The sequence below is a fragment of the Rhea americana genome, unplaced genomic scaffold (assembly GCF_003343005.1).
Source record: "Rhea americana isolate MKP2758 unplaced genomic scaffold, rheAme1 scaffold_243, whole genome shotgun sequence".
NCBI lineage: Eukaryota > Metazoa > Chordata > Aves > Rheiformes > Rheidae > Rhea > Rhea americana.
In genome coordinates this window covers 1,151,940-1,177,546 of record NW_028186361.1, presented here as the reverse complement: position 1 = coordinate 1,177,546, position 25,607 = coordinate 1,151,940, and the positions used below count along the sequence as shown (strand labels likewise).

General features: G+C 38.7%; 1 protein-coding gene and 1 non-coding gene across 3 annotated transcripts; one reads left to right on the top strand and one right to left on the bottom strand.

The window, feature by feature from the left end:
* The first annotated feature begins 1,391 nt into the window (after positions 1 to 1,391).
* Positions 1,392 to 17,500, top strand: RPF2 (ribosome production factor 2 homolog). 2 transcript variants are annotated; one of them, XM_085306646.1, is made up of 10 exons: positions 1,392 to 1,461; positions 2,633 to 2,765; positions 3,602 to 3,639; positions 4,322 to 4,361; positions 7,318 to 7,399; positions 7,513 to 7,589; positions 9,048 to 9,147; positions 13,561 to 13,663; positions 14,541 to 14,685; positions 15,061 to 17,500. In XM_085306646.1, the coding sequence occupies exons 1-10, from the start codon at positions 1,439 to 1,441 to the stop codon at positions 15,241 to 15,243; spliced, it is 924 nt and encodes a 307-aa protein (XP_085162772.1). In that variant the 5' UTR covers positions 1,392 to 1,438; the 3' UTR covers positions 15,244 to 17,500. The 2 variants fall into 2 exon arrangements, with proteins under 2 accessions (XP_085162772.1, XP_085162773.1); XM_085306647.1 differs by lacking the exons at positions 7,513 to 7,589; positions 9,048 to 9,147.
* TRNAA-CGC (transfer RNA alanine (anticodon CGC)) lies at positions 5,301 to 5,372 on the bottom strand. Its single transcript has one exon. It is a non-coding gene; the product is annotated as a tRNA-Ala (tRNA).
* Positions 17,501 to 25,607: the final 8,107 nt, after the last annotated feature.

The following is a 25,607-nucleotide window of genomic DNA, read 5'->3' as shown; positions in this document are numbered from 1 at the left end:
CTGAGAACAGTGTTTTGCGGTTGTGTCTTACACTGCTGAGAGCAGAGGTGCTTCCATGGATTTACTCTGTCAACATGGCAGCATAGCAACTCCTTCTTACACTGTGTTACCAATTACAAAATCTGTCGCCACATAGGTGTGTGTGTGTATACACACACACACACACACACACACACACACACACACACACACACACACACACACATATATATGTCTTTTAATTACATGTGGGGAGTATTCTACCAGAATTGATTTCTGATCTTTTTGCAACCTTTTTTCTCAGTTGTATATAGCTGTTCTAGTTTATCTGAGAAATCTGTATTTGATCTCTTTAAACATTTTTGTACATGCTAAACTATGAGCATCTTCATAATAGTGTTTAAATGTTTGAAAAYTTGGTTTTATTATTTCTAACTGCTGCAGTCATACTTGCTTTTTACCCAAATTTTCAGCCTTTCTTCCAGAAAGCAKGCGCTATGAATCCACTGCTGCTGATACCAAATTCTACTGCTTTACTTGTTTCACCAGAAAAAAAAAATCAGTTGTTTCAAGTGTAGTTAGAGTTTTTTTTTCCTTTTTTGATTTAGAATGAAAAGGGTGTAGTATGAGGATGATAGCTGGATGTAGAGCTGCTGCAATAATCATCGTTGTCTGTTTCTTTTATATTGTTCATGTCCTTGTCTGTAGATGTACATGTACCATCGCAACAGCTACTTGCTGTAGATGGTGTTAAGTACTGTGTGCGTTGTGATAATTATCAGTGTATATGGCATTAAGTCTACTGAGAAGAGCATTCATTTCCTGTCTTAGTACTTAAATACAAGATGAAAAAATCCCTTTGGGGAAGATTCAGAGACACCTGGACTTAAAAGAAACAGGCTGAGGAAAGTTGGGCAAATAGGGATTTTTTTTTTTTTTTTTTTTTTTTTTTTTGATACCAAGGATTTTCAACCTGCAGTCAGAAGATTNGAGACACCTGGACTTAAAAGAAACAGGCTGAGGAAGGGGGGGGAGCTATAACTCTTTCGGTTTTATGTGTTTTGGGTATCTGATACCAAGGATTTTCAACCTGCAGTCAGAAGATTGTGCAAATGCAATATAACCATTTGAACAACTTAGTAAAGGTCTGCAGCCTTTAAAGTAGCCCTGAAGCTTTTTAGCTAGGGGCCAGGCAACAGTTTAAAAGTGATGCTGGCAAACGTTGGGCGTTTCCGACAAATAAAGCCGTCGCATTTGGTCCATGTTACGCGCGAGGCCGTGTGAAGTCGCGCCGGGCTCCCCCGAGGCGCGAACGCGGCGAGAGCTCGCGTTCCGAAGCGCGTGCTCGCGTTCCGAAGCGCGTGCTCGCGGCCCGGCCCCGCCCCGTCCGCGCATGCTCGCCGCCACCCCGGCGCCGCTTGGCGGGCGTGACGTCACGGGAGGCGCTCCCGCGGCGGCCATGGACGCGCTGGACCGCGTGGTGTGAGTGGGGCGGTGYGCGGCCGTTAGACCGCCGCGGCCGTTAGACCGCCGCGGCCTCGCGCGGGGCGGGCGGCCACAGGGCTGCTGGCCAGGGACGGGGCGAGCCGAGCTGGGCCGGGCGGAGCGGCTTCCCCTCGCTCTCGGGAGCGCCGCACGGGCGCGTTAAACAGCGGGTCGCTTTAAGACGGGGGMGAAGAGTGCGGCTCTGGCGAGGGCGGGGAGGGGAATGGGGAAAACGAAGCGAGGCGGAGGTTGGCAGGGGGGAAAGGCACGGGGAAAACGTGCACGAAGGAGAACCAAACGCCCCTCATCTGTTTACSTGGCAAGACTGCACTTACCCCCATGGTAACTTAAAGGAACTGTGGTGATCACTTTATTTAGTAGCGAGTTATGCGAGTTTCTCTTCACCTGGAAGAACTTGATTTTTTTTTCACCTATAGTTTCACCTATAGTTGAAGTACCTGGGTTTAAAAAAGAAAGAGAAACGTAATTATTCTGCTTCATGGAGGAAATATGAAAAGCTTTATCCGGTGAAGAAACGTGATTCTAAAGCCATGTGGTTACTAATTTGCATTRTATTTGTATATGTATGCCCATGCTAAATGCTGCTAAACTTAAATCTTTTTTTTTTTTTCCTTTGCTATAACATGAGATTACAGGAGAAGTGGTTATAGTGTATAACCACTTTATACTGCCTAGTTTACATCACCTAGAATAACACGTGGTACTTGCATCTGGTTCATATCAACAGATATGCAAGGTTTAAGCACTTTTACTGCTTTTCTTTTGGATGCCACTAATGGTCTTCAGGGAGCTTCATTTTGGTCTCAGTTGTCAGCTTCTGACTTGGAAGGGGCTGATGTGAAAGAAAGCTTTCAGCCTTTTAGTAGTGTGTGGAAATATGCTACATCTTAAAATCTAAATTGACAGAAACTGAAAAGGCCAAGACTGTAAAACTACCTTTACTAGTTTGGGGGGAAAGAGCAGAAGAGGTGTGTTAGTGAAACACATTAATCTCAGGAGGGACTTTTAGCACTGGTTGTAGTTCTGCAGATTGGGATTAGTTTGAATCAGAGTCATGCTGCTTAAACACAGTTTGTTCAGATCTTTGTTCTGTGCARTGTCGGATGCTGTAACTAATACTAGATTTTTTGGTAATTTATCATTACAGAAAGCCTAAAACTAAGAGAGCAAAAAGGTTTCTTGAGAAGAGAGAACCCAAACTCACAGAAAATACGAAAAATGCTATGCTTATAAAAGGAGGAAATGCAAACTTAACAGTGACTGAAGTGCTTAAAGACATCGTAAGTTTGTTGGATATATGTGTGTAGCCTTTAGTTATAACCTGTTGCAMTGCACCAGGGGTACTTTCTCTTCTTTCTTACAGTTTATCTGTTGTCTGCTGCAAGATCAATATTTTCGTACTCTCCATACCCCCCAAATTTCTAATTGTGATYGATACTCTAAAATGTATCATTGCCTACTCTTGGGTGGTGATTTTTTTTTCCTGTTTCCTCTTTGCCAAAAGTTTTGAGCTTGTTCCCTTTATTAATATGGTTGTGCAGTATATAAAGTGTTTCCAGCCAATTTGAAAACAGGAGATACAGAAYTGGGGCTGCATCATATAGCTGAAATTGTATGCCAGGGTCCTGTACACTGCTTCTGTGTATTTATGTAGYGCTTTCAGCCTCTCTCCAAATTAGGTTTGCCAATCCACTGCCTACATCCCGTCTCCTAACTCTGTAACGAAAATACTGCAGCTGTTCTTACCCTATTTTCTCTCCTTGCTTTGTTGTTTTCTTCCCATCTTATGCTGATTGAAAATCAGATGATTGTTCAGTCTCTATTTTTCCTCAYATCCCTAGAAATAAAAGGATTCTATTACATGGCTTTGATTTCAGTTGTTTTTTAGTTACTTAATTAGTTCTTAGTTTTTAGAAATAACTCCCTTTGCAATTAATTGAGAACCAAGGTTATTGTTATACTTGGAAGGTTTTATTGTGAACAGGTCTTTTGAGCAGACTTCTTTTCTAGTCTAGATTKCACAAACAATTATTTTATTTAAAGTGATCTTCTAAATTGTAGGGTTTTAGAGGTACRAGAGATAATACGCGTTTAATTTTGATTGTGTGTTTTGCAGTATGCTGTGAAGAAGCCTTTTGCGGTMCTATATAAGAAGTAAGTGGTTGCATTTTGACATCTTTGAGTCTTCTGACAAATGGCATTCAATAATTTCAAAGTATGATTAGAGATGCAAGCTACTACCATTGAAAAAAATGGAAAGGGCTGCAGAAGATGACTGAAATTCATCCTCAGTTTCAGTAGGCTGGAAACAAGCTGCAAGTGATTAGTGTTGGATTGAGTCTGGTTCTTTGTCAAGTGCTATAGAACAGAATTCAGCAAACTCCAACAGTCAATTTCCCTAATTCTGATCTGTGCAAACAGCTAGTGAGATTCTGTGTCAGCTAAGTAGGATGAAGTTATTCTTCCTGATTCTTACRAACTCGAGTTACCGATTATGATGATAGCTATGTCTTGCTCGGAGTGGGAGCCTAGTCTGTACAAACACAAGTGTAATATCTAAATTAAATATGTTTTGGATGAACAAGCAAAGGCAGTTTTTTTCTAACATCACCAATGGTTGTTTTGGAAGTCAGGAGACAGGAAATCTGAAGAAAAGTACTTAAAAAGGGCAAAACCTGACTGAATTAACGTGGGTTGGAGTTTGAAATAAAACAATTTCTAATGATGGAGCTTCCAGTAGAATGCAGAATCTTGTTATTAGAGAACTGGGAGTCATAAAAGAAGAAAAATGCGTTCTTATCTGGGTTTTTATTCCTTCTTTTTTTTCCCCTCTCAGGAAAAATATTACTAGACCTTTTGAGGATCAAACATCATTGGTAAGTATAATCCATATGGTCACTTACGAGATTTCGCAGCTATAAAGTCATGAAGAACTTAMTGGGAGGATAATTTTTAATTTTTCTGTGAGGAGTAAGCTGAGAAAAAGTTTATAGGAAATCTGGATAAGCTGAAGGTAGGTGTCAGTAGGCATTTTTTTTTCCAGTGACTGTAGGACAGAATCCTCATGTTATGACTTTTTTTTTTTTAACCTTAAATGCATGTTTCCATAAACTGACAGATTTAGGATTATGTAGCATTGTAATAGTGCTTGATATGAAAGGAAGAATRAAGGATTTTATTTTGCTTTTCTAACAGTCAGTCCTTTAAAATGCCATATCATATGAACAGCTCCTTTTCAGTTTGGTGAAAATATAGGTTAAAGTACTTAAATGAAGGAGTCATTGCTTTCCGTGACTCTTGGCCATGTTTAAATAGTATCACAGCGGAGTACCACATGCCAACGCATGTATCAGCAGTGCAAGTACAAGATTGTAGCTGTGTGTTCTATTGCAGCGCTCAAACAAGAACTGTCGGAAAAAATGAACAATTTCAGTTAAATACATATATTTGGCCTGCAGTGAGGTTGGAAAAGTGGCTCTTCAGAGGCCTGGAGGGTTTTTCTTTTGAACATCCATTTAGTGATATGCCTCTGTCTGGATTTGGTCTTGATCCAGTGCTTTAAGGGCGAGTTTATTTATGAGCAGTAAAGTTGGAAGGGACCTCTGGAGATCATCTAGTCCAACCCTCAAGCGAGTGGCCCATATGGGAATCAAACCCGCGACCTTGGCATTATTAGCACCACGTTCTAACCAACTGAGCTAAACCTAACCCCCCAAAACATTGCTGTCAGGGGGCAAGCCTGCACTTTCTGGGCAGGAGCAATGCCTCCTGGTCCCTGTTGGGGAGGGGTGGAGATAAAGGAGAAAAACCCACCCTGGAGATGCTGGGGACTGAACCCAGGACCTCCTGCATGCGAAGCAGGYGCTCTTCCACTGAGCTACATCCCCTTACAAAAATTCTGTAAATAGAAAGGAAGAGGAGGGGAGAAATAGCTAGTGAGCCTTAATGAATGATACAGATCTTAAAAAGTGAAGGCAGCTGACAGTGAGTGACAGTGAATTGATGGAGTTGTCTGGTCAGTGGAGTTAAAGCAATTTTAATGTGCTAGGAACAGAAAAGAATCATAGGTGAAGCATAGGTGTGCTGATGTGTAAGGATACTTAATCTGCATCAGATATTGATGCTGAGGTGTTGCAGCATATTCTTCTATTTGCTTCTCAGCATGAAGCGCAGTAATATAACCATCTTGTAGAACACTCTGTTGGAATGGAAAATTATTGTGGTTAGCAAGGCAAGATTTGCAATGTTATCTRGTGAAACTAAACCCCTTACAATCACATGGTTGAATGACTTATTCTCATAAACATATAGGAACCAATTGACCATTAGGTGACCACTGATAAGATCTYCTGATAATTTCTGGAAAAACATGGCGCCTAAAATTGTTCTGATATTTTGAAAGGGGTCCTACAGGGAACTTTAATTTTCATAACCAGAAAACAATCCAAGGGGGGAAAAAAAGGATCATTCAGAACTGTGTAAAAAAAAAATAAAATAATAATTGGAGACTAGAAATGCATGGAAAGTCAAATGAATCTGTTTTTCTCTTTTCTTGGTTAGAGGCATTTTTAATAAAGGCAGTATTGCAGTCTACGTGATGCATAGTATACGTGGGATACATTTGAGGCATTTGAGTTGGTTGCAACCTTTTAATTAATCAGTGCACTTCGATATCTGCAACTTCTGTAACAACTGTATGATTTTTAACGGAGCTGTGTGAGTGAGTGTTTCCATGGGACCTCTGGGTCTATTCTTGATCTGTCTAGAGTCAGTATTTTTCAGTGACCGGTGGTAAAGCTCAGCGATGAACTGTGATTTGTATATGCAGTTCATCCAGCCTGGGATTGCTCCCAGTGGTAATGTTTCCTGAAGTCCCAAAAGGAGGAGCTGCAGGCTAGACAAATTGTTCTCATGAACAGCAGCCTCTCAGCTGCTGCTGTTCCCAGGGGGTTGGGGTGAGAGGAGATGCTGTGACTTTTTTCTGCTTCACAGCTGCTAAGTGCAGGTACAGAAACTCTAGTACTTTTGGGAAGTACTGGATAAATCGTGTGTGTGCAGATGTAYCCAGGAAGCACTGTTAATGTGCAGGAGGACTGTCCTGAGAAGCAGCAGTGCCTACTAAGGCTTTGGAGTTGGACATCCTCAGAAGGAATTGCTGTAACATTGACTCTTGATGCACCACTCTGACAGGTTCTCCATCTGCACCTCCAGGGAAAACATCTTCTCTGATAGTCACCAGTAGCTTGATTTTTTTTTTCAGCACCATCTTAGTCTTAATCAAGTAACAAATTGATGTGAGAGTGCTCTGTAAAAGGACTCTTATGCTGTAGTGAGAGAATCTTAGAAATTTGCAGATGTACCTAGGCTTCCCTTTGAAGGAATTAACSAGTTGTTAAGAAGTGGTTAGGCAAGGCTATAATACTGCATAAAGCTTAGCTAAGTAACTCAAATGTGACATTACAAACTTAAATACTTACTACTCTTTAGGTAAGCCACCTTCAAYCACTTCTCCTTATGTAAAAACAAATAATGGGGAATTATGAGAAAGGGTGTTACAGACAAAATGACAAGAAAATATTGCCTGACTTGGTCTGTGAGAGCATAGGAAATAAGACAAGAAATGAACTACTACTTGAAACTTGGCTCCAGTAGTCAATTTTAGTGTATGTGGACCTGGAGATGCTCAAAATTTTTCTGGTAAGTTCAGTTGCTCTTCTCAGCAAAAGCTCCTAAACTCATATGCTTGTGACATACACCTTCACCAAATATTTTAAATGCTTGCAAACTGGAACTCATGAGTTTTTTATTTTTTTTTCTTTTCTCCATTCATAGGAATTCTTTTCCAAGAAATCGGATTGTTCGTTGTTTCTGTTTGGATCTCATAACAAGAAGCGACCTAATAACTTGATAATAGGTAACATACCTCACTTGAGTTTGTAACTAGATGAAAGGTCTAGCTTTCAGTAAATATTTAAATGGCTGAATTTTCTTTCTTTTTCTTTTTCTTTTATTTTTTTTTCTTCACAGGTCGTATGTTTGATTATCATGTCTTAGATATGATAGAGCTAGGCATTGAGAAGTTTGTATCTCTAAAAGATGTCAAGGTAAGGGAAGCAGCACAAGCATTTCAGTGACATCTGCTGGTAGATTTTTTGGTGCATTGGCATTTATTGTGCTTTGAAGCAATAGAAGGGTCTTCTAAAAATATTTCATGTGGTATTTGAGGATTATTTAGCTTTGTGTACCTTAATGTTATTTTTGTGCTTTTTGTTTGGTKGTTTTTTGTTTTTGAGCATTGTGGTATGCATACAGATTCTTTACAGATGTGTGGGGTTTTTTTTAAGATTTAGGTTATTTCTTTAATGCATTTAATGTTTTTTTTTAATGCATTATATTTATGAAGCTCCTCAGTCAGATTCTGCCCATAGGAAATTTCTGAAGTTCCTATATAAACTGACTTTACTTTTAAAATTGAAGTTCTATTAAAAAACAGAATGTGAGCCAGCCACCAGAAGAGGCACCTCTGTGTAGCCATGTCCTGACCAAAAGGTTTGTGCAGTTACGCAGCAAAATGTTGTGGAGAATTTATTTGGTAGAAAACAACCCAGTGGTGAGAGGGGTTGCCTGATCGTTTCTCTCCTCTTCACCATATAATTGTATTTGCTGATTCCAGGATGAATTAAGATGACAGCAGGATTGTTTCTTTTGGCAAGCAGTGCTTTTGTCAGGGTAAAGTGTTTCCAAACTGTAACCAACAAGTGTCACTTGGACAGTAATTTATAAAGTTGTGAAATGATTCTGAAACTTTCTGTAGCCTTCTGTAGAAACTGAAATACCAGTTTCTAGGGAACTATATTTGATTCAGATTGAGGGCTAACATCTTGATTATTTAAACCTAGAGAAAAATTATTTTATTATGGCCATGTTAGGGTTATTTTGGCTACACTAAAACATATTTTATGTGTGCATATTTTTGTATGAAAAAAAGTTTATACACTGCAAAAAAGTAATACTTATGGTCTTCATTTTTCACAACAGCTTGTAAACTGAAGGCAGAGTCTGGGAGGACAGTGAATAAATTACTTTTCCTAAAGGTGAACCTTCACCTTGAAGTCAGATTTGGGGATGTATCTTCCTAATTCTGTTTGTAGCATGGAAATTATAGTCAAGTAATTGTATTTGTTGGTACTAAAATTATGATTAGGTGATTGACTAAACTATTCTCTTAGCCTTCTCTGTGTACTCACCAGTCAGAAGTAAAACAAACTTGTTTGTTTCCAACAATAGTTTTCTTGTTAGTAATTGCAGTCAAATTGACTTTTGTTTTCACTGCAAGGTGTTATCTCCAATGTTTTATGGTAGAGAGTCTAACAAACAAAATCCTTCCAAATTAAAAAATTTAAGTTWWWWWWWWAAAAAAAAGTATCTGTGTCTGTCCATATTGATTATAAATCATAGTATTTCTGCATTGAATGTTGAAAAGATATTCAGCCATTAAGTCAATAATATGCTCCATAACATGGTCTGAATTTTTGTTTTGTTTTAAAATTCTTATGCTGCAGAACAGTAAATGTCCTGAAGGAACAAAACCTATGTTGATATTTGCTGGTGACATGTTTGATTTAAATGAAGAATACAGAAGACTGAAAAGCCTTCTTATTGGTCAGTATTTTGATTGATTGAGCAGTAGGATCGTATAAAGCTGTAACGATAGGATCTATTAGGAAATGTTTGTCATCAATAAATGTTTGCTCATGTTCAGTGCTAAAAGAAGACGAGGAAGAAGTGGTTTTTGTAGATTTCATGTCACATGAAGTCAAAGTGAACTAATCATCATGACTGATACTTAAAAGAATAGAGGAGGAAAAAATGACCTGAAAGACTCTGAAGTTGAAACTTGCTCACTGAAATTCATAATTTTGGTTGGGGGGGAGGGGGATTCTGACATTTTCAGAAATCTGTACTTGCAGTGGTTCATCAATTTTATAACCAAATAATAGTTTTGAAGCATTTAACTTTGAATTAAGTGGATTAAGTTAAGAAAGTGGATTTTTTTGCTTTCAGAAGAAGTCAAATCAGTATAAMCTGAGCCTATGTTTTAATAATGAAAGCATTTTCTGTTAGAAATTTGAGCATTTCTAACAAATACACTGTTGATTTGAGTATTTGGAATGAGCATGTGCAATAAAAATTAGCTAGATAATAGCTATGTCAAAACTTCAAAGCAATCTCAGAGCTGTACAAASAAAATGGCAAAAAGCTTTTTCCTATCTCAAGGAAAATAAGGCGTGTTGTTTAGCATTGAATTCTGGGGAACTGAAAAAAGAGAGGGTTTTTTTCCTTTTTTTTTTTTAGGATAATTTGGGGGGATTTAGAGCCGTATGATACAGTATCTCCTGATACTTGCAAAAATGTGTCTTGCTCAGTAACACTGGATTTAGAAGTGGGGTGGTGGTTTTTTGCTTTTTAATAGATTTCCTGAAACTAGATATTTTATTTTATTTTATTTTATTTTATTTTTAACTCTAATAAAACAGTGAAACTGCACAGTAAGAACAAGCTCCACTCTGGAGTTGCACCAATTCAGAATCTTACAGCTTTGTTAGATCTCCCTTTCATATAACATAAATATTGGTGGGGCTCTCCTTTCTAGGCAAACGGACAGMGATTGCTTGAGAAACATGCCTTAGAAATGAAATTTTCCTCACTACTGCAGTTTTCTAGAGATGTGGATTCATCTGGAATGAAACTAGAAAGGAAGAAAGCAGGAAGAAAATTTGCAACCTGTTAATACATCTGACTAGTTCTTAGTAGAGATAAAAGGCTAATAACTACTTKTAGATCTTTTGAGGTGGTGAATATTGAATGTGAAGATACATGAGTTTTAATACTGCATGTTTGTGTCAGTGTAAATGGATATTTACATTGCAGAAAGCTTGTGCATTATTTTCTAAAGCATATCAGTTTRTCTGTTAAGATATCCACACACTTCTGGTGATTGGCATCCAGGTATGCTCATACAGTTGAGGTTTCTGCAGAACAGCTTGATGCCTTAAATGGAGGACAAGTTGCATTGTTAGTTGCCGAATGACTAATTGGTCTTTCCTGTTCTGTTTCTCTTGTTGTTCATCTGTCCTCTCTCCTCCTATTAATTTGCCTTTAATGAATGTCTGCAGTCAGATGCGCTCAAATCAACATCCATTTTTTCTTGTTGAATGTACTCCAAGTACTCCAGGTCTTAATGTTCTTTTGATTTCTATGAAATACCTAGATGCAAAACAATAGACAAAAGAAAAGCTTAAGGGGAGTGTAAAGGCTCAATGATACCAGCCACCAATTAAAATAATTCAGGTAATAATTTGACCTGCTTCAAAATCTCTCTCAACTGATACAAAAGAATTGATTCTTTCTGTTCCTGCAAAAGATAATGCTTTTAAGCTGCCACTGTATTGCTAAGAAAGTTAGAAAAAATTTAAGAGCAATAAATACTTTGTTACTGTAGCAGCACTGTTGAGATTTCAGAGAGAAAATTAGCTACCTAACAGCTTCTTGTTGCCAAAGCAGCATTAAGTTGACTGTACTGCTGAAAAACCAAGCTTTCATTTGCTTTTGTACTAGCAGAAGGGTTTATATGTTTGGAATATCATCTTACAACATTTTCCTTGTAGAATTAAAGGTAAGGRATGGAGGACAAGAGTGAATAAGTATTTTCATGGCAACCAAACCCTTTAGTCCACTTATATTGTGAGGTGTAACATGTTGTTTAGGAGATGTATACGGCAGCTGCATTTTTCTTTAGAGACCTGAAAGACATCCCATTCTTTATCTTCATCGCATTTTCATTGCCTAGTGAGGTGGTGGTCTGGGAATCCTTTATATTATATGTCTTTTAAATGCAGCCCATGAAACATTTTATAATACAAGCACAAGAAGTTATGAGAATTTCATCTCTTGCAAAGCTGCCTGTTTGCTAGTTCTGTTATCAGGTTCTACTTCCATCTTAAAATGAGTAGGTGCTGCTTCCCYTGCTTATATGCTTTTTAAAACATGGACTTTAAGGATACCTGTACATTTTTTTATATTGAACATCAAGTTGTTCTTAATCTTACCTTCCTTGCACAGATTTTTTTGTGTGTCTCAAAGATTTGTGGGTTCCTTCTGGCCATGAAGGGGACTGATTGGGAAAGAAGTCTGGAACAGAGTTTGAGCTCCTCTAGTGGTAACTGTAGCTTCACAGGCTACAGTGTCATCAGCCTTGCATATGAACTAATGCAAAGTGTRTATATTCATATTCCAAAATAATTTAGAAATTCAGTCTGGAAATATAAAAGTGCTCTGCAGGAAAAACTAAATTAAATGTTGTAGAAACATGTTAAGAACAAGGGGAGGAAAGAACTAGAGATAGAAAGAAAGGAGAATACAAAGTCTATAGTCCAACCAAAGCAAGAGCTGTAAATTAAGAGTACATTAAAAAAATTAGGCTCTGTGGGTATACTGAAGTGGAAGGTTTCTTCAGCTGTTGAACATTGCCAGGAAACAGAAAATCCTGACCACCTGTGTTTGTCTGGAAGAGATCATCCTGTGGGTAAAAAGATGTATAATGCCACAGGAAAATACCAAAGGGTGATATTGCCAGTAAAACCGCTGTAAACATAAGCTTGTATACCCTCAGAGAATCTAGTCAGAGGTAAAATGTATGCAAAAAGTTAACAAAGTATTTTATTTGTGACTTTTCCTCTAGCTACAAGCTCAACCCAGGAGGGGAGGAAGAATGAGAGTATTTAATTGACCAAGGCAAATTTTTGGCTAGACTCCAGCTAATATCTGGCAGTAAGACTTTGTTTCTGGATGTCATTCCAGTGCTGACACCCTTTTAAAAAAGGGTAGCAAAGGAAAAGACCACTAACTGAGGAATCTGCTAATGAGACAGAATGGAAGAGAATGATGTGTTTTACATCTGTTAGCAGTTCTCCAGTATTTCAGCATTGCTCTGTTGTGTTTATTAGCACACCTTGTTCCCTCAGTCAAGGTCACATTCTTTCTCCACCCTGTGCGTATGTTGGACAGATAGCTGTGCTTAGTGCAAGCTCTCTGRTTGCCTAGTATTTTTCATAGCCTGATTTAAGACCCTGAATATTCGTTTTACATTTACTTCAGAGTAGTCTCTCTGCAAGCTAAGCAAATATTTTAAGCTTCTATTTTTATAGACATGTATTGTTTATTAAATAGATAAAATACTAATGGCAGTAATGGCAAATGCTGCTTTACACAAAGAACAAAACTGCTTGGTTTGGCCATGGGGGAAGATATAAAGAAAGGCTATACCAAAACTGTTTTTCTCCTARGTCCATAAGAGAAAATATAGTTAAGATTAGTCAAGATAAAGTTAAATGGTGTACTTTTTAAATATAATTTTTATTGTGTATGAGTTTTGATAACTWCTTTATGTTCTTCCAAATCTGACTCTGATTAAGAATCTTAGGTATGAGTTTGTTGAATGCAGTCTTAAAATAGCTATCTGAACTATCAGTTTTTTCTGTACTAATAATCTATATTTAGCTAAGCATGACTTGGCCTAAACACTAAATAAAATACTTTTTTTTTCCTGACTTTGGAGCTGAAGATTTAAGAATGGCAATGCCATTATCCCCTGTAAGTTAGTACTCTGAAAGTATATTTGTGCTTGGTTTTAGTTAGCATTTGTACTGCTACCAAATTGTCTCTGGGAAGTCCTGTTCCTGAAAGAATTTCTACATTTGTTTGGTTTTACCACAAGGGAATTTGTTTGAACTCAGTAAGACAACTAACCCCTGTAATGTTGAGGCTGTCTCCTGTGTTTTGTTAGGGCTGCAGTTTTAAGTAGTGACTGTTGTGTGAGGTTCCTATTAAACATACTGGACGGCTCTAGAAAAACTGAATCTATTTATAGCCTTGCTTCATATCTATCTAGGTGAGGAGTTTACATCACCACAGTGGTATAGATCCATTATTAAAATAAGCCAGTTTGTTAGTCATCTATTGGTTTGGTTTTCAGTGAAAAAACCTAGCATTTATTCTGTTTAAATATTCTCACAGATTTCTTCAGAGGTCCTAACGTACCCAGTATTCGTCTGGCTGGTTTAGAGTATGTTCTGCATTTCACAGCCGTAGATGGGAAAATTTATATGCGAAGCTATAAGTGAGTATGTGTTTTCCCTATTTGCTTGCTTTTTGGCATGCTTGTCAGCTTTTTCCTGAAACTTAGCCTGTGTTTGTGTCATTGAACTGCCTTGAGCAATCATTTGCTGCATTTAAAATGTGTAGTGTTTAGAGGTTTTTGAGCACAACACAGAATAACATATAGCAGAAGGAAAACACTTCAAGCCCTAAATTTACTGCCTCCTTCCTTGTTGAACTCCATTTCTAACTAGGAGGACTACTCTTTCACATATTCAGATTAGTAAGGTATTGTGAACTTGACTTGGTGAATTTATACTTTGTAAACCTAGTGTTTGCTCAGACTGGGACACTCCTCGCTTAGCTGTTTGTCAAAGAAAAACAGGTAATGGGCTGTAGCCAGAGATACAAATGAACAAACAGGAAAAGACAGGACAAGGCAATATCTGTGATCATCAATCAGTGGTTTTCACTCTAGTGGCTCATAGCTTTTCTTTTGCAGGCTGTGAGCATTCACAGCTTGTTTTCCATGCTACTTTATAATTTCTCTTACAATAAAATGATTTTTCCTAATACAGTTCCATTCTAAAAAAGAAAAAATACTAACCTTCTGGGTTAGAGCTCTGGATATTTTGCTATAAGCTATAATCCACAGAGRGTTATTCTGAATTTGCAGAATGATACAGCTTTTAGAGTACTGGAGTAAAAAAGTGACCTTATCCAGGTTGGATTTTGGGTGCATTCAAATTGTGATGGAACAGATTTAATTCTCAATAATCAGCAGTAGTGTTTGGTTTTGATTATCTTCTCAATTATAGGATTGAACTTGCCCTTTATGAAGACAGATACAGATTTATCACAGAAGGCAATGTTGATTTTTGGTTGCTTGTCTCTTCCAGAGTGCTTCTGAAGAAATCTGGCTGTAAAATACCAAGGATTGAACTGGAAGAGATGGGACCTTCATTAGATCTAGTTATGAGGAGAACCCACTTAGCTTCAGATGACCTTTATAAGCTGTCTTTAAAACAACCGAAAGCCCTGAAGGTAGGTACCTTAGGTTGAGTATTATATCTTAGATAGATCTGTAAAAGGATCAAGAACTGAAGTATATTGTGTGATTGAAGTTACTGTATGATAACCAACCAAAGGTTACTTCTGTATAAGTCAGCTGATATTTTTAGAGCCACATCACTATGGTGGTGATCTGCAGGTATAAAAACGCTCCTCTGAAAGCATATAAGAATGGGAGAAGTCTTAATCTCTAAACTGAAATCAAAGTATGCAGCCTTGCTTTTAAGCACTTAATTTGGAGGTTTAATTACTGGTAGATGTAGTTGTGGTAAAGCCAGGTATCTAGTCTCTAGTGAGAACTACTGCCGTTTTCTCCTCAGGAATGCTAATGTTGTGCTTATCTTATAGGCGAAGAAGAAGAAGAATATCTCCCATGATGTCTTTGGTACAACTTACGGTCGAATCCACATGCAGAAGCAAGATCTTGGTAAACTACAGACAAGGAAAATGAAAGGGTTAAAAAAGAGGCCAGCAGAGAAGTCAGTTGAAGAAGATGCTGGCATTAGTCCAAAGAAGACAAAATCAGCTTGATAGTCTGGAACAGCTCTGAAAGCTCTTCATACCTTCAAATTTAGTATATATGCTGTAATATGCATGCATCAGACATGGAAGATTCAGCTGCAACTAGCTTTAGTTTTATAGAAAAAAAAGAAATTTTAGTAACTTATCATTTGAAAGTGAATGTAGGAATATTGAGCTCTAAAGTAGAACTTGGAACTTGGTTATTTAAAGAAGTAACATGATATAACTCACTTAATTTTCCAAAGCTGAATATTTATTCTGTTGATATTAGCAAACATATGCTAGTCAAGCAGGTGACTCATTTCCCAAACAGCTTTATGGCTGTTAGGTTGGAAACCTTGATCAATCAACTCATCTTAAAAATTCTGTCCAGGACCAAAGTAGTGTATATGCATAATTTAAGCAACATGACTTTGGGATTCATTTATTGTTTATGTATTTCTGTTTTTGCACAACTGCAAAACTCAAACTGTAAAACATTTTTTTTAAGTGTGAGCTCTTAAAATATATGTGCYTGTGTCAGAAGCCAGACTCTGTTTTCAGCTATTGCACCAAGCCCTACTTTACTCTTGCAGAATCAGTGGTGATTAAGGTGTTTTTACTATGTTCATCGCTATGGTAGCAAAGTAGCTAATGTTTGCTTTGGGCATAAATGAAACCTTTACTGTTTGAAATTCAATCTTTAGTGCTTGATTTGTGCCTAGAATGGAAGGGACAAAGGTAACTTAGTCTTTTTACTAATCTAAGTATACCATGGTCCTTTTTATAGAATATGAAGAAACTCTGAAAGATACAAGTCTTTTTCTTCTTGCCTGGATTTGAAATCTGCTTCCCTCCTAAGTTTAAACCCAGGAGTCAATGTGATTAAGTGAGTTAGTGAAGAGTCAGTTAAAGACACAGCTAAAGGGGAAAACAGTTTCAGAGTTCTGTGTTGTGTTCTATATTTTGGAACATAAAATAACTTTTTCTGCTTATCTCTTTGGAAGCTATTACTCTATGCTTGCAAYGTAATTATGATGAAAGTGTATATCCTGAACACAGTTTATACGTTTTTAATACTTCMTCTTTTCTTGTTAGTTTTCTCAAAGTGTATTCAATCCTTAGGTAGATCGTTGTTTTCACTTGTCTCCTGCATCCTAGATGGAAGCTGTTGGGCAGGTTTGCTCTCCTTATGTGAGAGCTGAGTTGTAATTGTGGCTGTGTAAATGCCACAATGTTGTTCTTGCTATGCTAGTTTGATAAAATTGGCAGTGTGACAACCAAGGGGCCTCAAGGATTTAGCCTTTTGAGGATATAGTTAATACAAACATGTATATTTGTCTTCAAATTATTACCTAAAAATATTTTGCATCATTATGCAAAATAAATGGCACACTGTTCCTCTTTTCCAGTCTATAACCACGTGCTTGAAAAATTGTTAATTGCATAAATTACTTATTTGCATTTCCCACTATCTTTTCAAAATACAAGTTGCTACACTTTTGACTGAAAGCTGTGTTTGGTAATAGCTTTAGAAGACATACTGTCTTTTAAGAACTTCTGGTCAATAATATTCTTCCTAGTTTGGAAGCTAGCTTTGGTCATTAAAAYCTGATTGTCATGGAAATAATCTGAATCAACATCCTGTCATATCTTCATGCAAAAAGTGAGACTTATTTATTTGATAGCAACCCTCAGAGATAGGCTGTTGCATCCTGGGTTTGATTTCGTTCAGTGCTGCTGGTTTGTTCCTCAGAGAGAGGAGGCTCAGACAGGTGAGGGCTGTACCAGCTCACAACCGAGTCTCCTGCTCCTGTGGATATTGCCAGCTCAAGAGACATGCAGAACCCCTGAGCGCAGGCAGTCGCTCACCGGAGGACCCAGGTACACTAACTCACCCTTTGCAGGGTCTTTTGTCTGGTCTTTTGCTGACCCRAGATGGACCCTGAGGCACCTGGTGTCCCACACCTATGTCTGCTTTTTGTTGAATACCTTTTTATTCTTGTATGTTGTCCATCGCATGACTGTATTTTACCAGTACAAAAAATATTAGCTATATGAGGCAAGAGGAAAGTCTCCTGGATATAGAGTTATAGGGATATTTAGGCTATGCTTTTTCATACTAATCACTTTCAAGTTATGTTGTTAGTAGAGATTAGAATTTGCTCTGTTTCTAATAAATTATCCATCAAAGCAGTGCCACTTTGGTGCAAACTAAGTGGGAAGTAAGTGAAAATGCTTGTTTTGTTCCTATGTGAGAAAATAGAATAAAGACAGATTAGCAACAGAGCTCATCACCTTTCTTTCGGGGCAGTTTCAACCTTGCTGTGAAGCAATGATTAAGCCACAGGAGCAGTGGCTAATACTATTTCAAACGTWCAGCATGTACAACCACACCTCTGTATCGGAGCTGATTGCTACACTTTAAGTATCTGATTTAACTCAAGGTGAATGGAGATAGTAGGGCTAAATATAACACCTTTTAGTGGTATGCTCTTATTTCTCAGTCTTAAAGTGTGAGGAAATTTGTCAGGTGCTGCAATGTAGCTGGGGAACAGAACCTGCTGCGCTCAAAGTGTGGCTGATGAAAGGGGCTCGAGTTGCCTGAATTGCCCCTTTCTTCCAGAGCCTGCCATGCTGCTGGGTGCATGTGGTGTGGGCAAGGTGGGACTGGCACGTTCACTCCTTTCCTTTTGACTTTCATCCTCTTACCTTCCAACACACTGGAGCTAACTTTTATTAGGGCCTTGAGCCCAGGAATGAGTTTGCTCCAAGGAGGAGAATCCTTGCAGGCAGAGTGTGGCTCCTGAGGCTGTGCCTGTGCAGTAAAATGGAGGGGCCGTTGCAAATCAGTGGTCAAAYCTGCGCTATTTGTATACTTATATTGCCAACCTGTGCTACTGGCATCTTTATTGCTACTGTTACCTAGGCTGCCATAATGAAAGGTAATATCATTAATTATATACACAGAATTCATAGTTTACCTGTACTATGAATTTACTCGACTCTTTTTGTGTGGCACAATTTAAAAAAYGTAGGGAGAGAGACAGGTAGATATTGCAGAGCAACACTGTGTGCAAGCTTCTTGTGATGCCGATGCTTTTGGGAATCAGTCCTGGGCAAGGGTAATCCCAGCCATAGCTCTGTGGGAACATAATGACAGAGTGAGCACAGGGGAATGAGCTATATGTTTGAGAGGAGCGTATGAACTCCCTTATATTTTCTGGATTTTGCAGGTTTGAGTTTATTTTTACTGTTCCTTAACAACCTTATTTGTTTTCATTAAGTATTTTCTGTGTTTGACAGTGATGGGTTTCCCTCCCCCACTAACCTGGTTGCAGCTGGGGAGAGTTAGAAAAGAGTTTGAAGRGAGGAAAGTTTAACATAAGAGATAGGTACAGCATTGACTGCTGCATCCTCCAGACAAGGTGAAAGGCTGAGAGGACCGTGGTTTATTCCAGATGTTACCAAACATAGGCAGGATAAGGAAACCAAAGCAGAGTTGTACTACAGAGACATTTTAAATATTAAAGAGAAGGAAGTGGAAAATACTAGCTATACATAATACATGTTAACTTATGTAGAATATGGTGCAAATAGTTCTGTCACCAGTGCAAATTTTCTCCTCTTAGACATTGCTAAACTACCTCTACCARTGCTGACATATCCCAGATGCAATCAAAAGACGTAGCTGAGAAATAGATCAGTTGTACCAGAAGCCAGGTTTCCTGAAAAAAATAAAAACAAGGGGAGCCATGCAGTTCCTAAATACAATTCTAAATAAATACAATGCAGTTCCTAAATCCTTTAGAGGACTGCCTTCTTAAGTGGTTCAGTATTTCAAAGTGAAAGCTAGGGCTAACATGTCCAGGAAGAAGAGGTTTGCTGTCATGCATTTATGCAGAAGATAAGGGGAAGAGCTGGCAAAGACACCTTAGGAGGAGGTGGAGTTACTGGGAAACCTTCCAAAGGAGGTTGGGAATTGATTATTTAGGAGATTATGGTAAGTGGTCGACCTTAGTGCTGTGTGGGCAAAGAAATGAAGATGGAGATTGGAGGAGAGGAAATTTATAGGTAGCTTTGGATTAAGTCTTATCCTACACAGTGTAGGAGTCATCTGCTTCAGGATTTCTAGATCAGCATAGGCCTACTGTGYTCACTGATTGCTCTGAGTGATCTGGGTTTTTTTGCTCATTCCTATTTTCTTTGACTTTCAATCATATTCTGTCAACGTTTTTTTCAGCTTCTCTGAGATAAACACAAAGTAACTCATGGCAAGTAGAGGCAAAGTTTGAGCAAAAGTTGATGCAAAGCAGGTATAGTCAATGACTTTCCCYCACATTCTTAGTATGTTTGATAATACCATAATCTTTCCTGTGATACAACACCTATAAAATCTAGGTTTCTTATTCCTTTCATGACTCTAAAATATGCTTCTATGGGCCCTAAATGTCTCCTATTTTGATTACTATAATTTTATCCTCTTGACTTCCTTTACTCCCACATCCCTGAAAGGAAATACAGCTGCTGTGACCCATTTCTTATTATTTGTCCACACCATCCCTTTGTGCTGGCAAGAATTTATTGCTCTTGATGATGTTGGTACTCATCTCTTCTTTCTACTCTGCCAGTAAACATACATTTGGTTTTCCCCATCTTTCACAGGTATTTTCTGTACTGACCACTGCTTGCTAATTCCCCATTCAGCTGATCACCGTAAGAGTCAAGGTGGCTAATGAAAACCACAGAACAGTAACTGAAGCAAGAAATCCTGAGTTAGGTTCAGGTCAGGAGTAAAACCTGAAAGCCAGGGRTCAGGAACCAGAATCAAAAGACAAGATGGGATTACGAGCTGTCCTGTCAAGCCCAGCGATGGCCATGTGCTCGGGCAGGAAAGGCCTAAACAGCCCCATTTTTGCAGCTRTTACCTAATGGGAGAATGCAAGCAAGGGCACTGATCCGTTAGCCCCAGGGAAGGGGACGCCAGGCTAGTGCTCAGCACATGCAGAACCAGCTGTTCAACAGATTATCTCCTTCTAGGAGACTTAACATAATAGCTGGATTTTTCACATACATGAGGATGTAATGCAAAGTAAGAAGAAAGAATTTAAAAATCTGTCTTTATCTCYCTCTTTCTTGAGGTTAACATGGACTCCATGGAAAAGGAGGCCACGGACAGTCCTGTGCTTAGCACATGTGCAGTGGAAAGGGCCTGTGCTGAGGACAGAGGCCTCAGGATCAATTCTATGGCTACTTTAGATGCTGACGTGATTTCACTCCCTCCCCCACCACCCAATCTCCTGCATACATTAAACCGTTGATTGCTGCTGTTGGGCTTTAGGCAGGAGATTTMTTGATACTGGTGAATTATTGCTGCAGCTGTGCCTGTCTACATTAGCCCTAGATAGGCACACTGGGATCTAACACCAGCTGTTATCAGAAGATAGATTGGAAGCCTCTTCCCTCCCCTCCTGTTTTTCAGGTGGAAAGACCTATTCCTTGTACTAAGTTGGGGTATCTGTCTTCCTAATTTGGAAAAAGTCCAGGAGCAGTTGTATTTTCAGTTTTAATTGTAAATTGCTAATATTTTTCTCCAGTCAAAATTGAGCTCTTGAGCATTCAAAAGTTCCTCTCCCCTCCAGGGGAAGGTGAGGAAGGGAATACACAAGTGAGGTGGAAGAAAAGATTCAGGCAAGATGTCTTTTCTCTTTATTATTTCTTTTTGTCATGCTCTTGCAGAAACTCTTCTCACTGCTACAAAGAAATGTACGGTATTTAGCAGCATGAATTCACACCAAACTGCTGAACATCTCCTTAAGAAGAGTTGAGCACTCCTGGTTGTTATGAACAGCTAGGTGTTTAGCATRCTTCACTGCAGAAAGAGGGGCACTCACATCTGCAGTATCAAGAACTTTACATTGGGATGTTTTGCTGAAAAAGTGCAATGTAGTAAGAACTTGGGTTCATCTCCCATCATAACCATTTAATTCTTTTTTAATTGAGAAYAGATTATCATAAAGAATTCATGAGGTGCTCTAAAGTGCTCATGCAGCATGCCAATAAACAGTAATGAGCTTTTAATTCATAAGAGGTGATAGGTTTCAGCTCCTGTTAGCTTACTTCACACTCAGTAATAATTCTCTACTCAGGATTATTTGCATGAAATACTAGGCAGGCTTTTAACCCTCAAGAAATCCTTRGAGAAGAAAGAGGAGATTTGTGGGGCTTTATTTCTTTATGAAGAAAAGACATCTGAAAAGACATTGTTCTAAGGTTCAAATTTGTGGGGTTTTTTGTTTTTGTTTTTGTTTATTTTTGTTTTTTTGGGGGGGGGGAATTTGTTTGTTTTTATTTTCCTGAAAATACCTGAGATAACCAAGGGCTTCAAGGTTATTGTAGCACAGAAAGGCAAATTCGGCTATTTAACTCAAGCGTGCTCCGGAGTTGAAGAGCGTGGGATTTCTCCTTGTGCTCCGAGTGCTCCCATCTCCAGAGGGGAGCAGAAAGGCTCATCGGAACAGAGGTTCAGAGCTCAGGCAGTTGCTGAGCATTTCCTTCTAGGCAGAGAGGTACCCACCCCTCTTGCCGTTAGCTTCCTCCAGCTCCTCAGAGGCAGTAGATCATACGTAACAATATTTCTAAAACAGAACAACCCTTTACAGATAAGGGCGCGAGGGTACAAGGGCTTCTGCGGCAACACAGGGGTAAGGAGGGTGCAGCTGCTTGTGGGGCTGGCAGCCAGACTGGGGACTTGAACTGGCTCAACAGGAAAAGAGGGAGAAGGCGCAAGAGGGCTCTTTGCTTTAAAGCTAGATCAGCTCACAGTGTGCCTGGCAGGTTTTTGCAGCACTGAGGAGGAAACAAAAGGCGGAGAGAGGTGAGGGGACTCCTGATGATTGTAATGCTGCTAAAGCCTCCATGCAGTTAAGTGATGGTGTTAACCTAAAATGTGGTCTTATTTTTTTTCATGTGCACCAGGAGGAAGAGGGTTAAAAGGGAAGCTTTTGACTGTTTGCAGAAAACAGAATCCTCATTTTATTTTTGGGGGGATAATGTCTGTAGGATGGTACTGGAATTCGATAATTACTATATATTTCTGGGTCTATTCTTAAATAAATAAATAAATAAATAAAAAGCAATGGTTTTAGGTACCTACAATTGCTGATGAGCTTTATCACAGCTTCCCCTGTGAAGCAGCTGTGTTTTAACACCATTTTATGGATGAGATAGCAAAGATTACATGGCCTGACTTGGGCTTCAGAAGGAATTTGCTTTGAAATCAAAGGTAAACTGTGAAAGCTGTATGTTCCCAGTTTGGGTGGTCTCTTTTGATAGCTTTTGTACACCTTCTTCTGGGCTCTGTGCTGTCTGTACCACAGTGGAGCTGGAGCAGCTGGCAACAGCGCTTGGCTAGAAAAAAGGATGACTCAAGTGGAGCTGCCCACAAGTGCGATTTACTTTGCAATTATCAGAGAAATTGTGAGGATGATCAATGTAGACCCCTGACACCCAGCCCTGATGGATAGTAAAAGAGACACTAATTCATTTGCGTGTTCTGTAGCAAAATATTAAATAATCTGTTCAGAYTGGTTTTAAGGCAACCTTCAAAGTAATGTTCGGGAAATGTCTGCTTTCTATGTGCTGTAACCTTCTGACAGATCTCCTTATGTGGCTTTTATTAGAGCTGGAATGGTTTTCTCTGCTACGAAGATTTTCTAATAGACTTTCCTTTCCCCCAGATGCTGTGGAGCTATRGCTATGAATCAGGCTTTTAAGTCGCATTGAATGCTTTTGTTTGATGAACTTGAATAAAATATTAAGTTGTGCTTCTTCTAGTATGAGCATGAGCAGAAAAACTACATGGTAGTATTCTATGTTTGGAAAGCTAACACTGCCTCTTARCACAATCCTCAAATCTTTTGAAGACAGATTTAGCTGTTTTCTTCAGTTGTGAAAAACATTTTAAATTCATTTTAGACCTGTGCTGATCTTTTCAAAAGAAGGTAATAGGTGCTTACATTTCTCAGTTATTTCTTTTCTCCTAGTTCCTGGAAGGAAATCTGTTCTGTGGCTTACAAGGTAAAGTGACTGAACTGTTTCAGTGCATACAGACAAAGCTGTCCCTGTTAAAGAAAAAATATAGTTAAAGAAATAAAAAGAAAGAGTGAAGAGTGATATGCCTTTTCAACATGGAGGCTGCATGGGAAGCAATAAATCCATCCTGAGGGTTGTCTTAAGTATAGGTTTCTATCAAAGATAAATCTTGCTCCTTCAGAGATTTGTGCTTGTGACAGATTTATGCTACCGACAGTAAGCCTTGAGCAAAAGCATATTAAATGCTAGCACAGCAGAAGGAAAAAACTTGTCAGAATTTGTGCTTTATTAAAATAGTGCCAGCATTTGATTAGTGCCAGCTACACTAGACTTCTGGGAGTTGAGTTCACAGGAAAGTTTTGTTGTTCTACGAGAAAGTGGAACAGGATGAACTTTTTGACCTGGTGGGTAAAGAGCTMGTTTCCATGGGCCTAATTCTGTCAGGAAAACAAATGAGTGCTAAGAAAGAACAGGCAAGCTATTAAGATATGACTTCAGAGTAGGTGTTTTCTGGCAGCAAAAACTAGAAATCGTAAGCTTTCTGGTCTTCAACTCTTCTCTTAGACATTGAGCTAGATATCTTAGTTGTAAGAAAGGAAAAGGAGATGTGAGAATAGTTTATATGATATCTATTCATATCTGCAAAACCAGTTTTGAGGCCTATATGAGGACTGATGTTTACATAAAATAAGTGTTAATTGCAGGAGAGGGGGAATCACAGCTTATAGAATGAAAGTTGAAGTAAGAGCTTTAAGATCTTTTACAATATATCATACACAATATGCAAAGAAACTCGTTCTCTCTCACTCGCACATAGTCCTGTGGGTCTCCATAAGTGTGTCAAAGTATAAAATGATGTTTACTTCCTACCTAAGGAGCATTAATCATGTTCCATCTATAAAAGGTCTTAGAGCCCATTGAGACTCTCATTTAAAAAAAAAAGAAAAGAAAAAAGAAAGAAAACCCTTTGTTTACTTGACACAGTCTTTTTTAGCTGACTTATTGAAGGGATTTGCCTTAAAGCTTATTCTGGGATTGTAAGGTAGGTGCCAGGTTCTTCATCTTTATCAGGTCACCATCCTCACTTTTGTACTCGAACAGTAATTCAAATCAGTCGAACCCTCTGGAAGAACAAGTTTTGAAGATTTACAATTACTTATTTTGTGGGGGATAGTAATACCTACGTAGAGATGAATACCATAACCCTGTTGTGTTAGACCGAGTGAAAAACACAACATAAACAAAAAGTCCTTGCCAAGATATTGAAGCAGAGCATGGCAGTGGTTCTGTGGAGCCACACCAAACACTGCCTTTCCACATCCTGATAGTTTCTCCTTAAAAAGAAACAAAAAAACAAGATGCCTTAAGATCTTAACCTTTGAGGACTTCTGTTTACTTGCCTTTGCACATTGCAGCAGTGTTGAACACCGTCTGCCCTGGAGAACTCTCTCTCTTATTGCGGCTGAGCAGAATTCAAGGGAAACGCTTAATGAGTACAAGCGTTCCTGTTCCTTTGTTTGGAGAATCATTATTCCATGTACTTTGTGCTTGCCAAGAAGTACTTGTTTGATTAAAATAGCTTGTTGGTTTAGACTGATAGGGCAGGTATGAGATATGGGAATTTCTGGATCCAGATTCTGTGGACTAGAAAATCCTACTAAGCTCACTGCCATCCTAGCTTACTATCAAGGGAGAGATCTTAGTGAGATCACTATGGATGAACAGTTGCATCAATAAGGATATCTACTGCTGCATTAGTGAGAGGAACGTTTGCAAGCGATATGAACCTTTGTTTTCCAGACAAATACACTGGCATTTCATAATCAGTCTGTGATGAAGTATGAGCTGTTTGGAAAGTGGAATTGCAACATTTGCAAACCTTGTGTTGTTCCAAACCAAAATGAAAAGCCATAACTTCCCATTGAAAGAAAATTGTGTGGATAGAGGAAGAAACTTGGTTTGGGACTGTGGAAATATTTCATACTTTTATATTCAGTGTAACATGCTATCGATGCTAATATTTTATAAGTTGAAGGAAACCAGCTAAGTGGAAACAAAGTGCTTTACTGGGACATTTTGACTCCTGCCTATTTCAAATTTTCAGACATGTCACAAGACCAAAGAAACAACTGTGTTCAACTTAGATCAAGAGATCATTTGGTCTGAGATGATGTGATTTGGAGAGTGATTTTTCCGAAGGTAAGCTTCACCGTTTGCATGCTCTGTGGGCTGTCCATGCAATTTCCCCAAATGTAGGGAAATAAACTGTAATATCTGTGAGAGCAGGGAAGTGCTTGTGC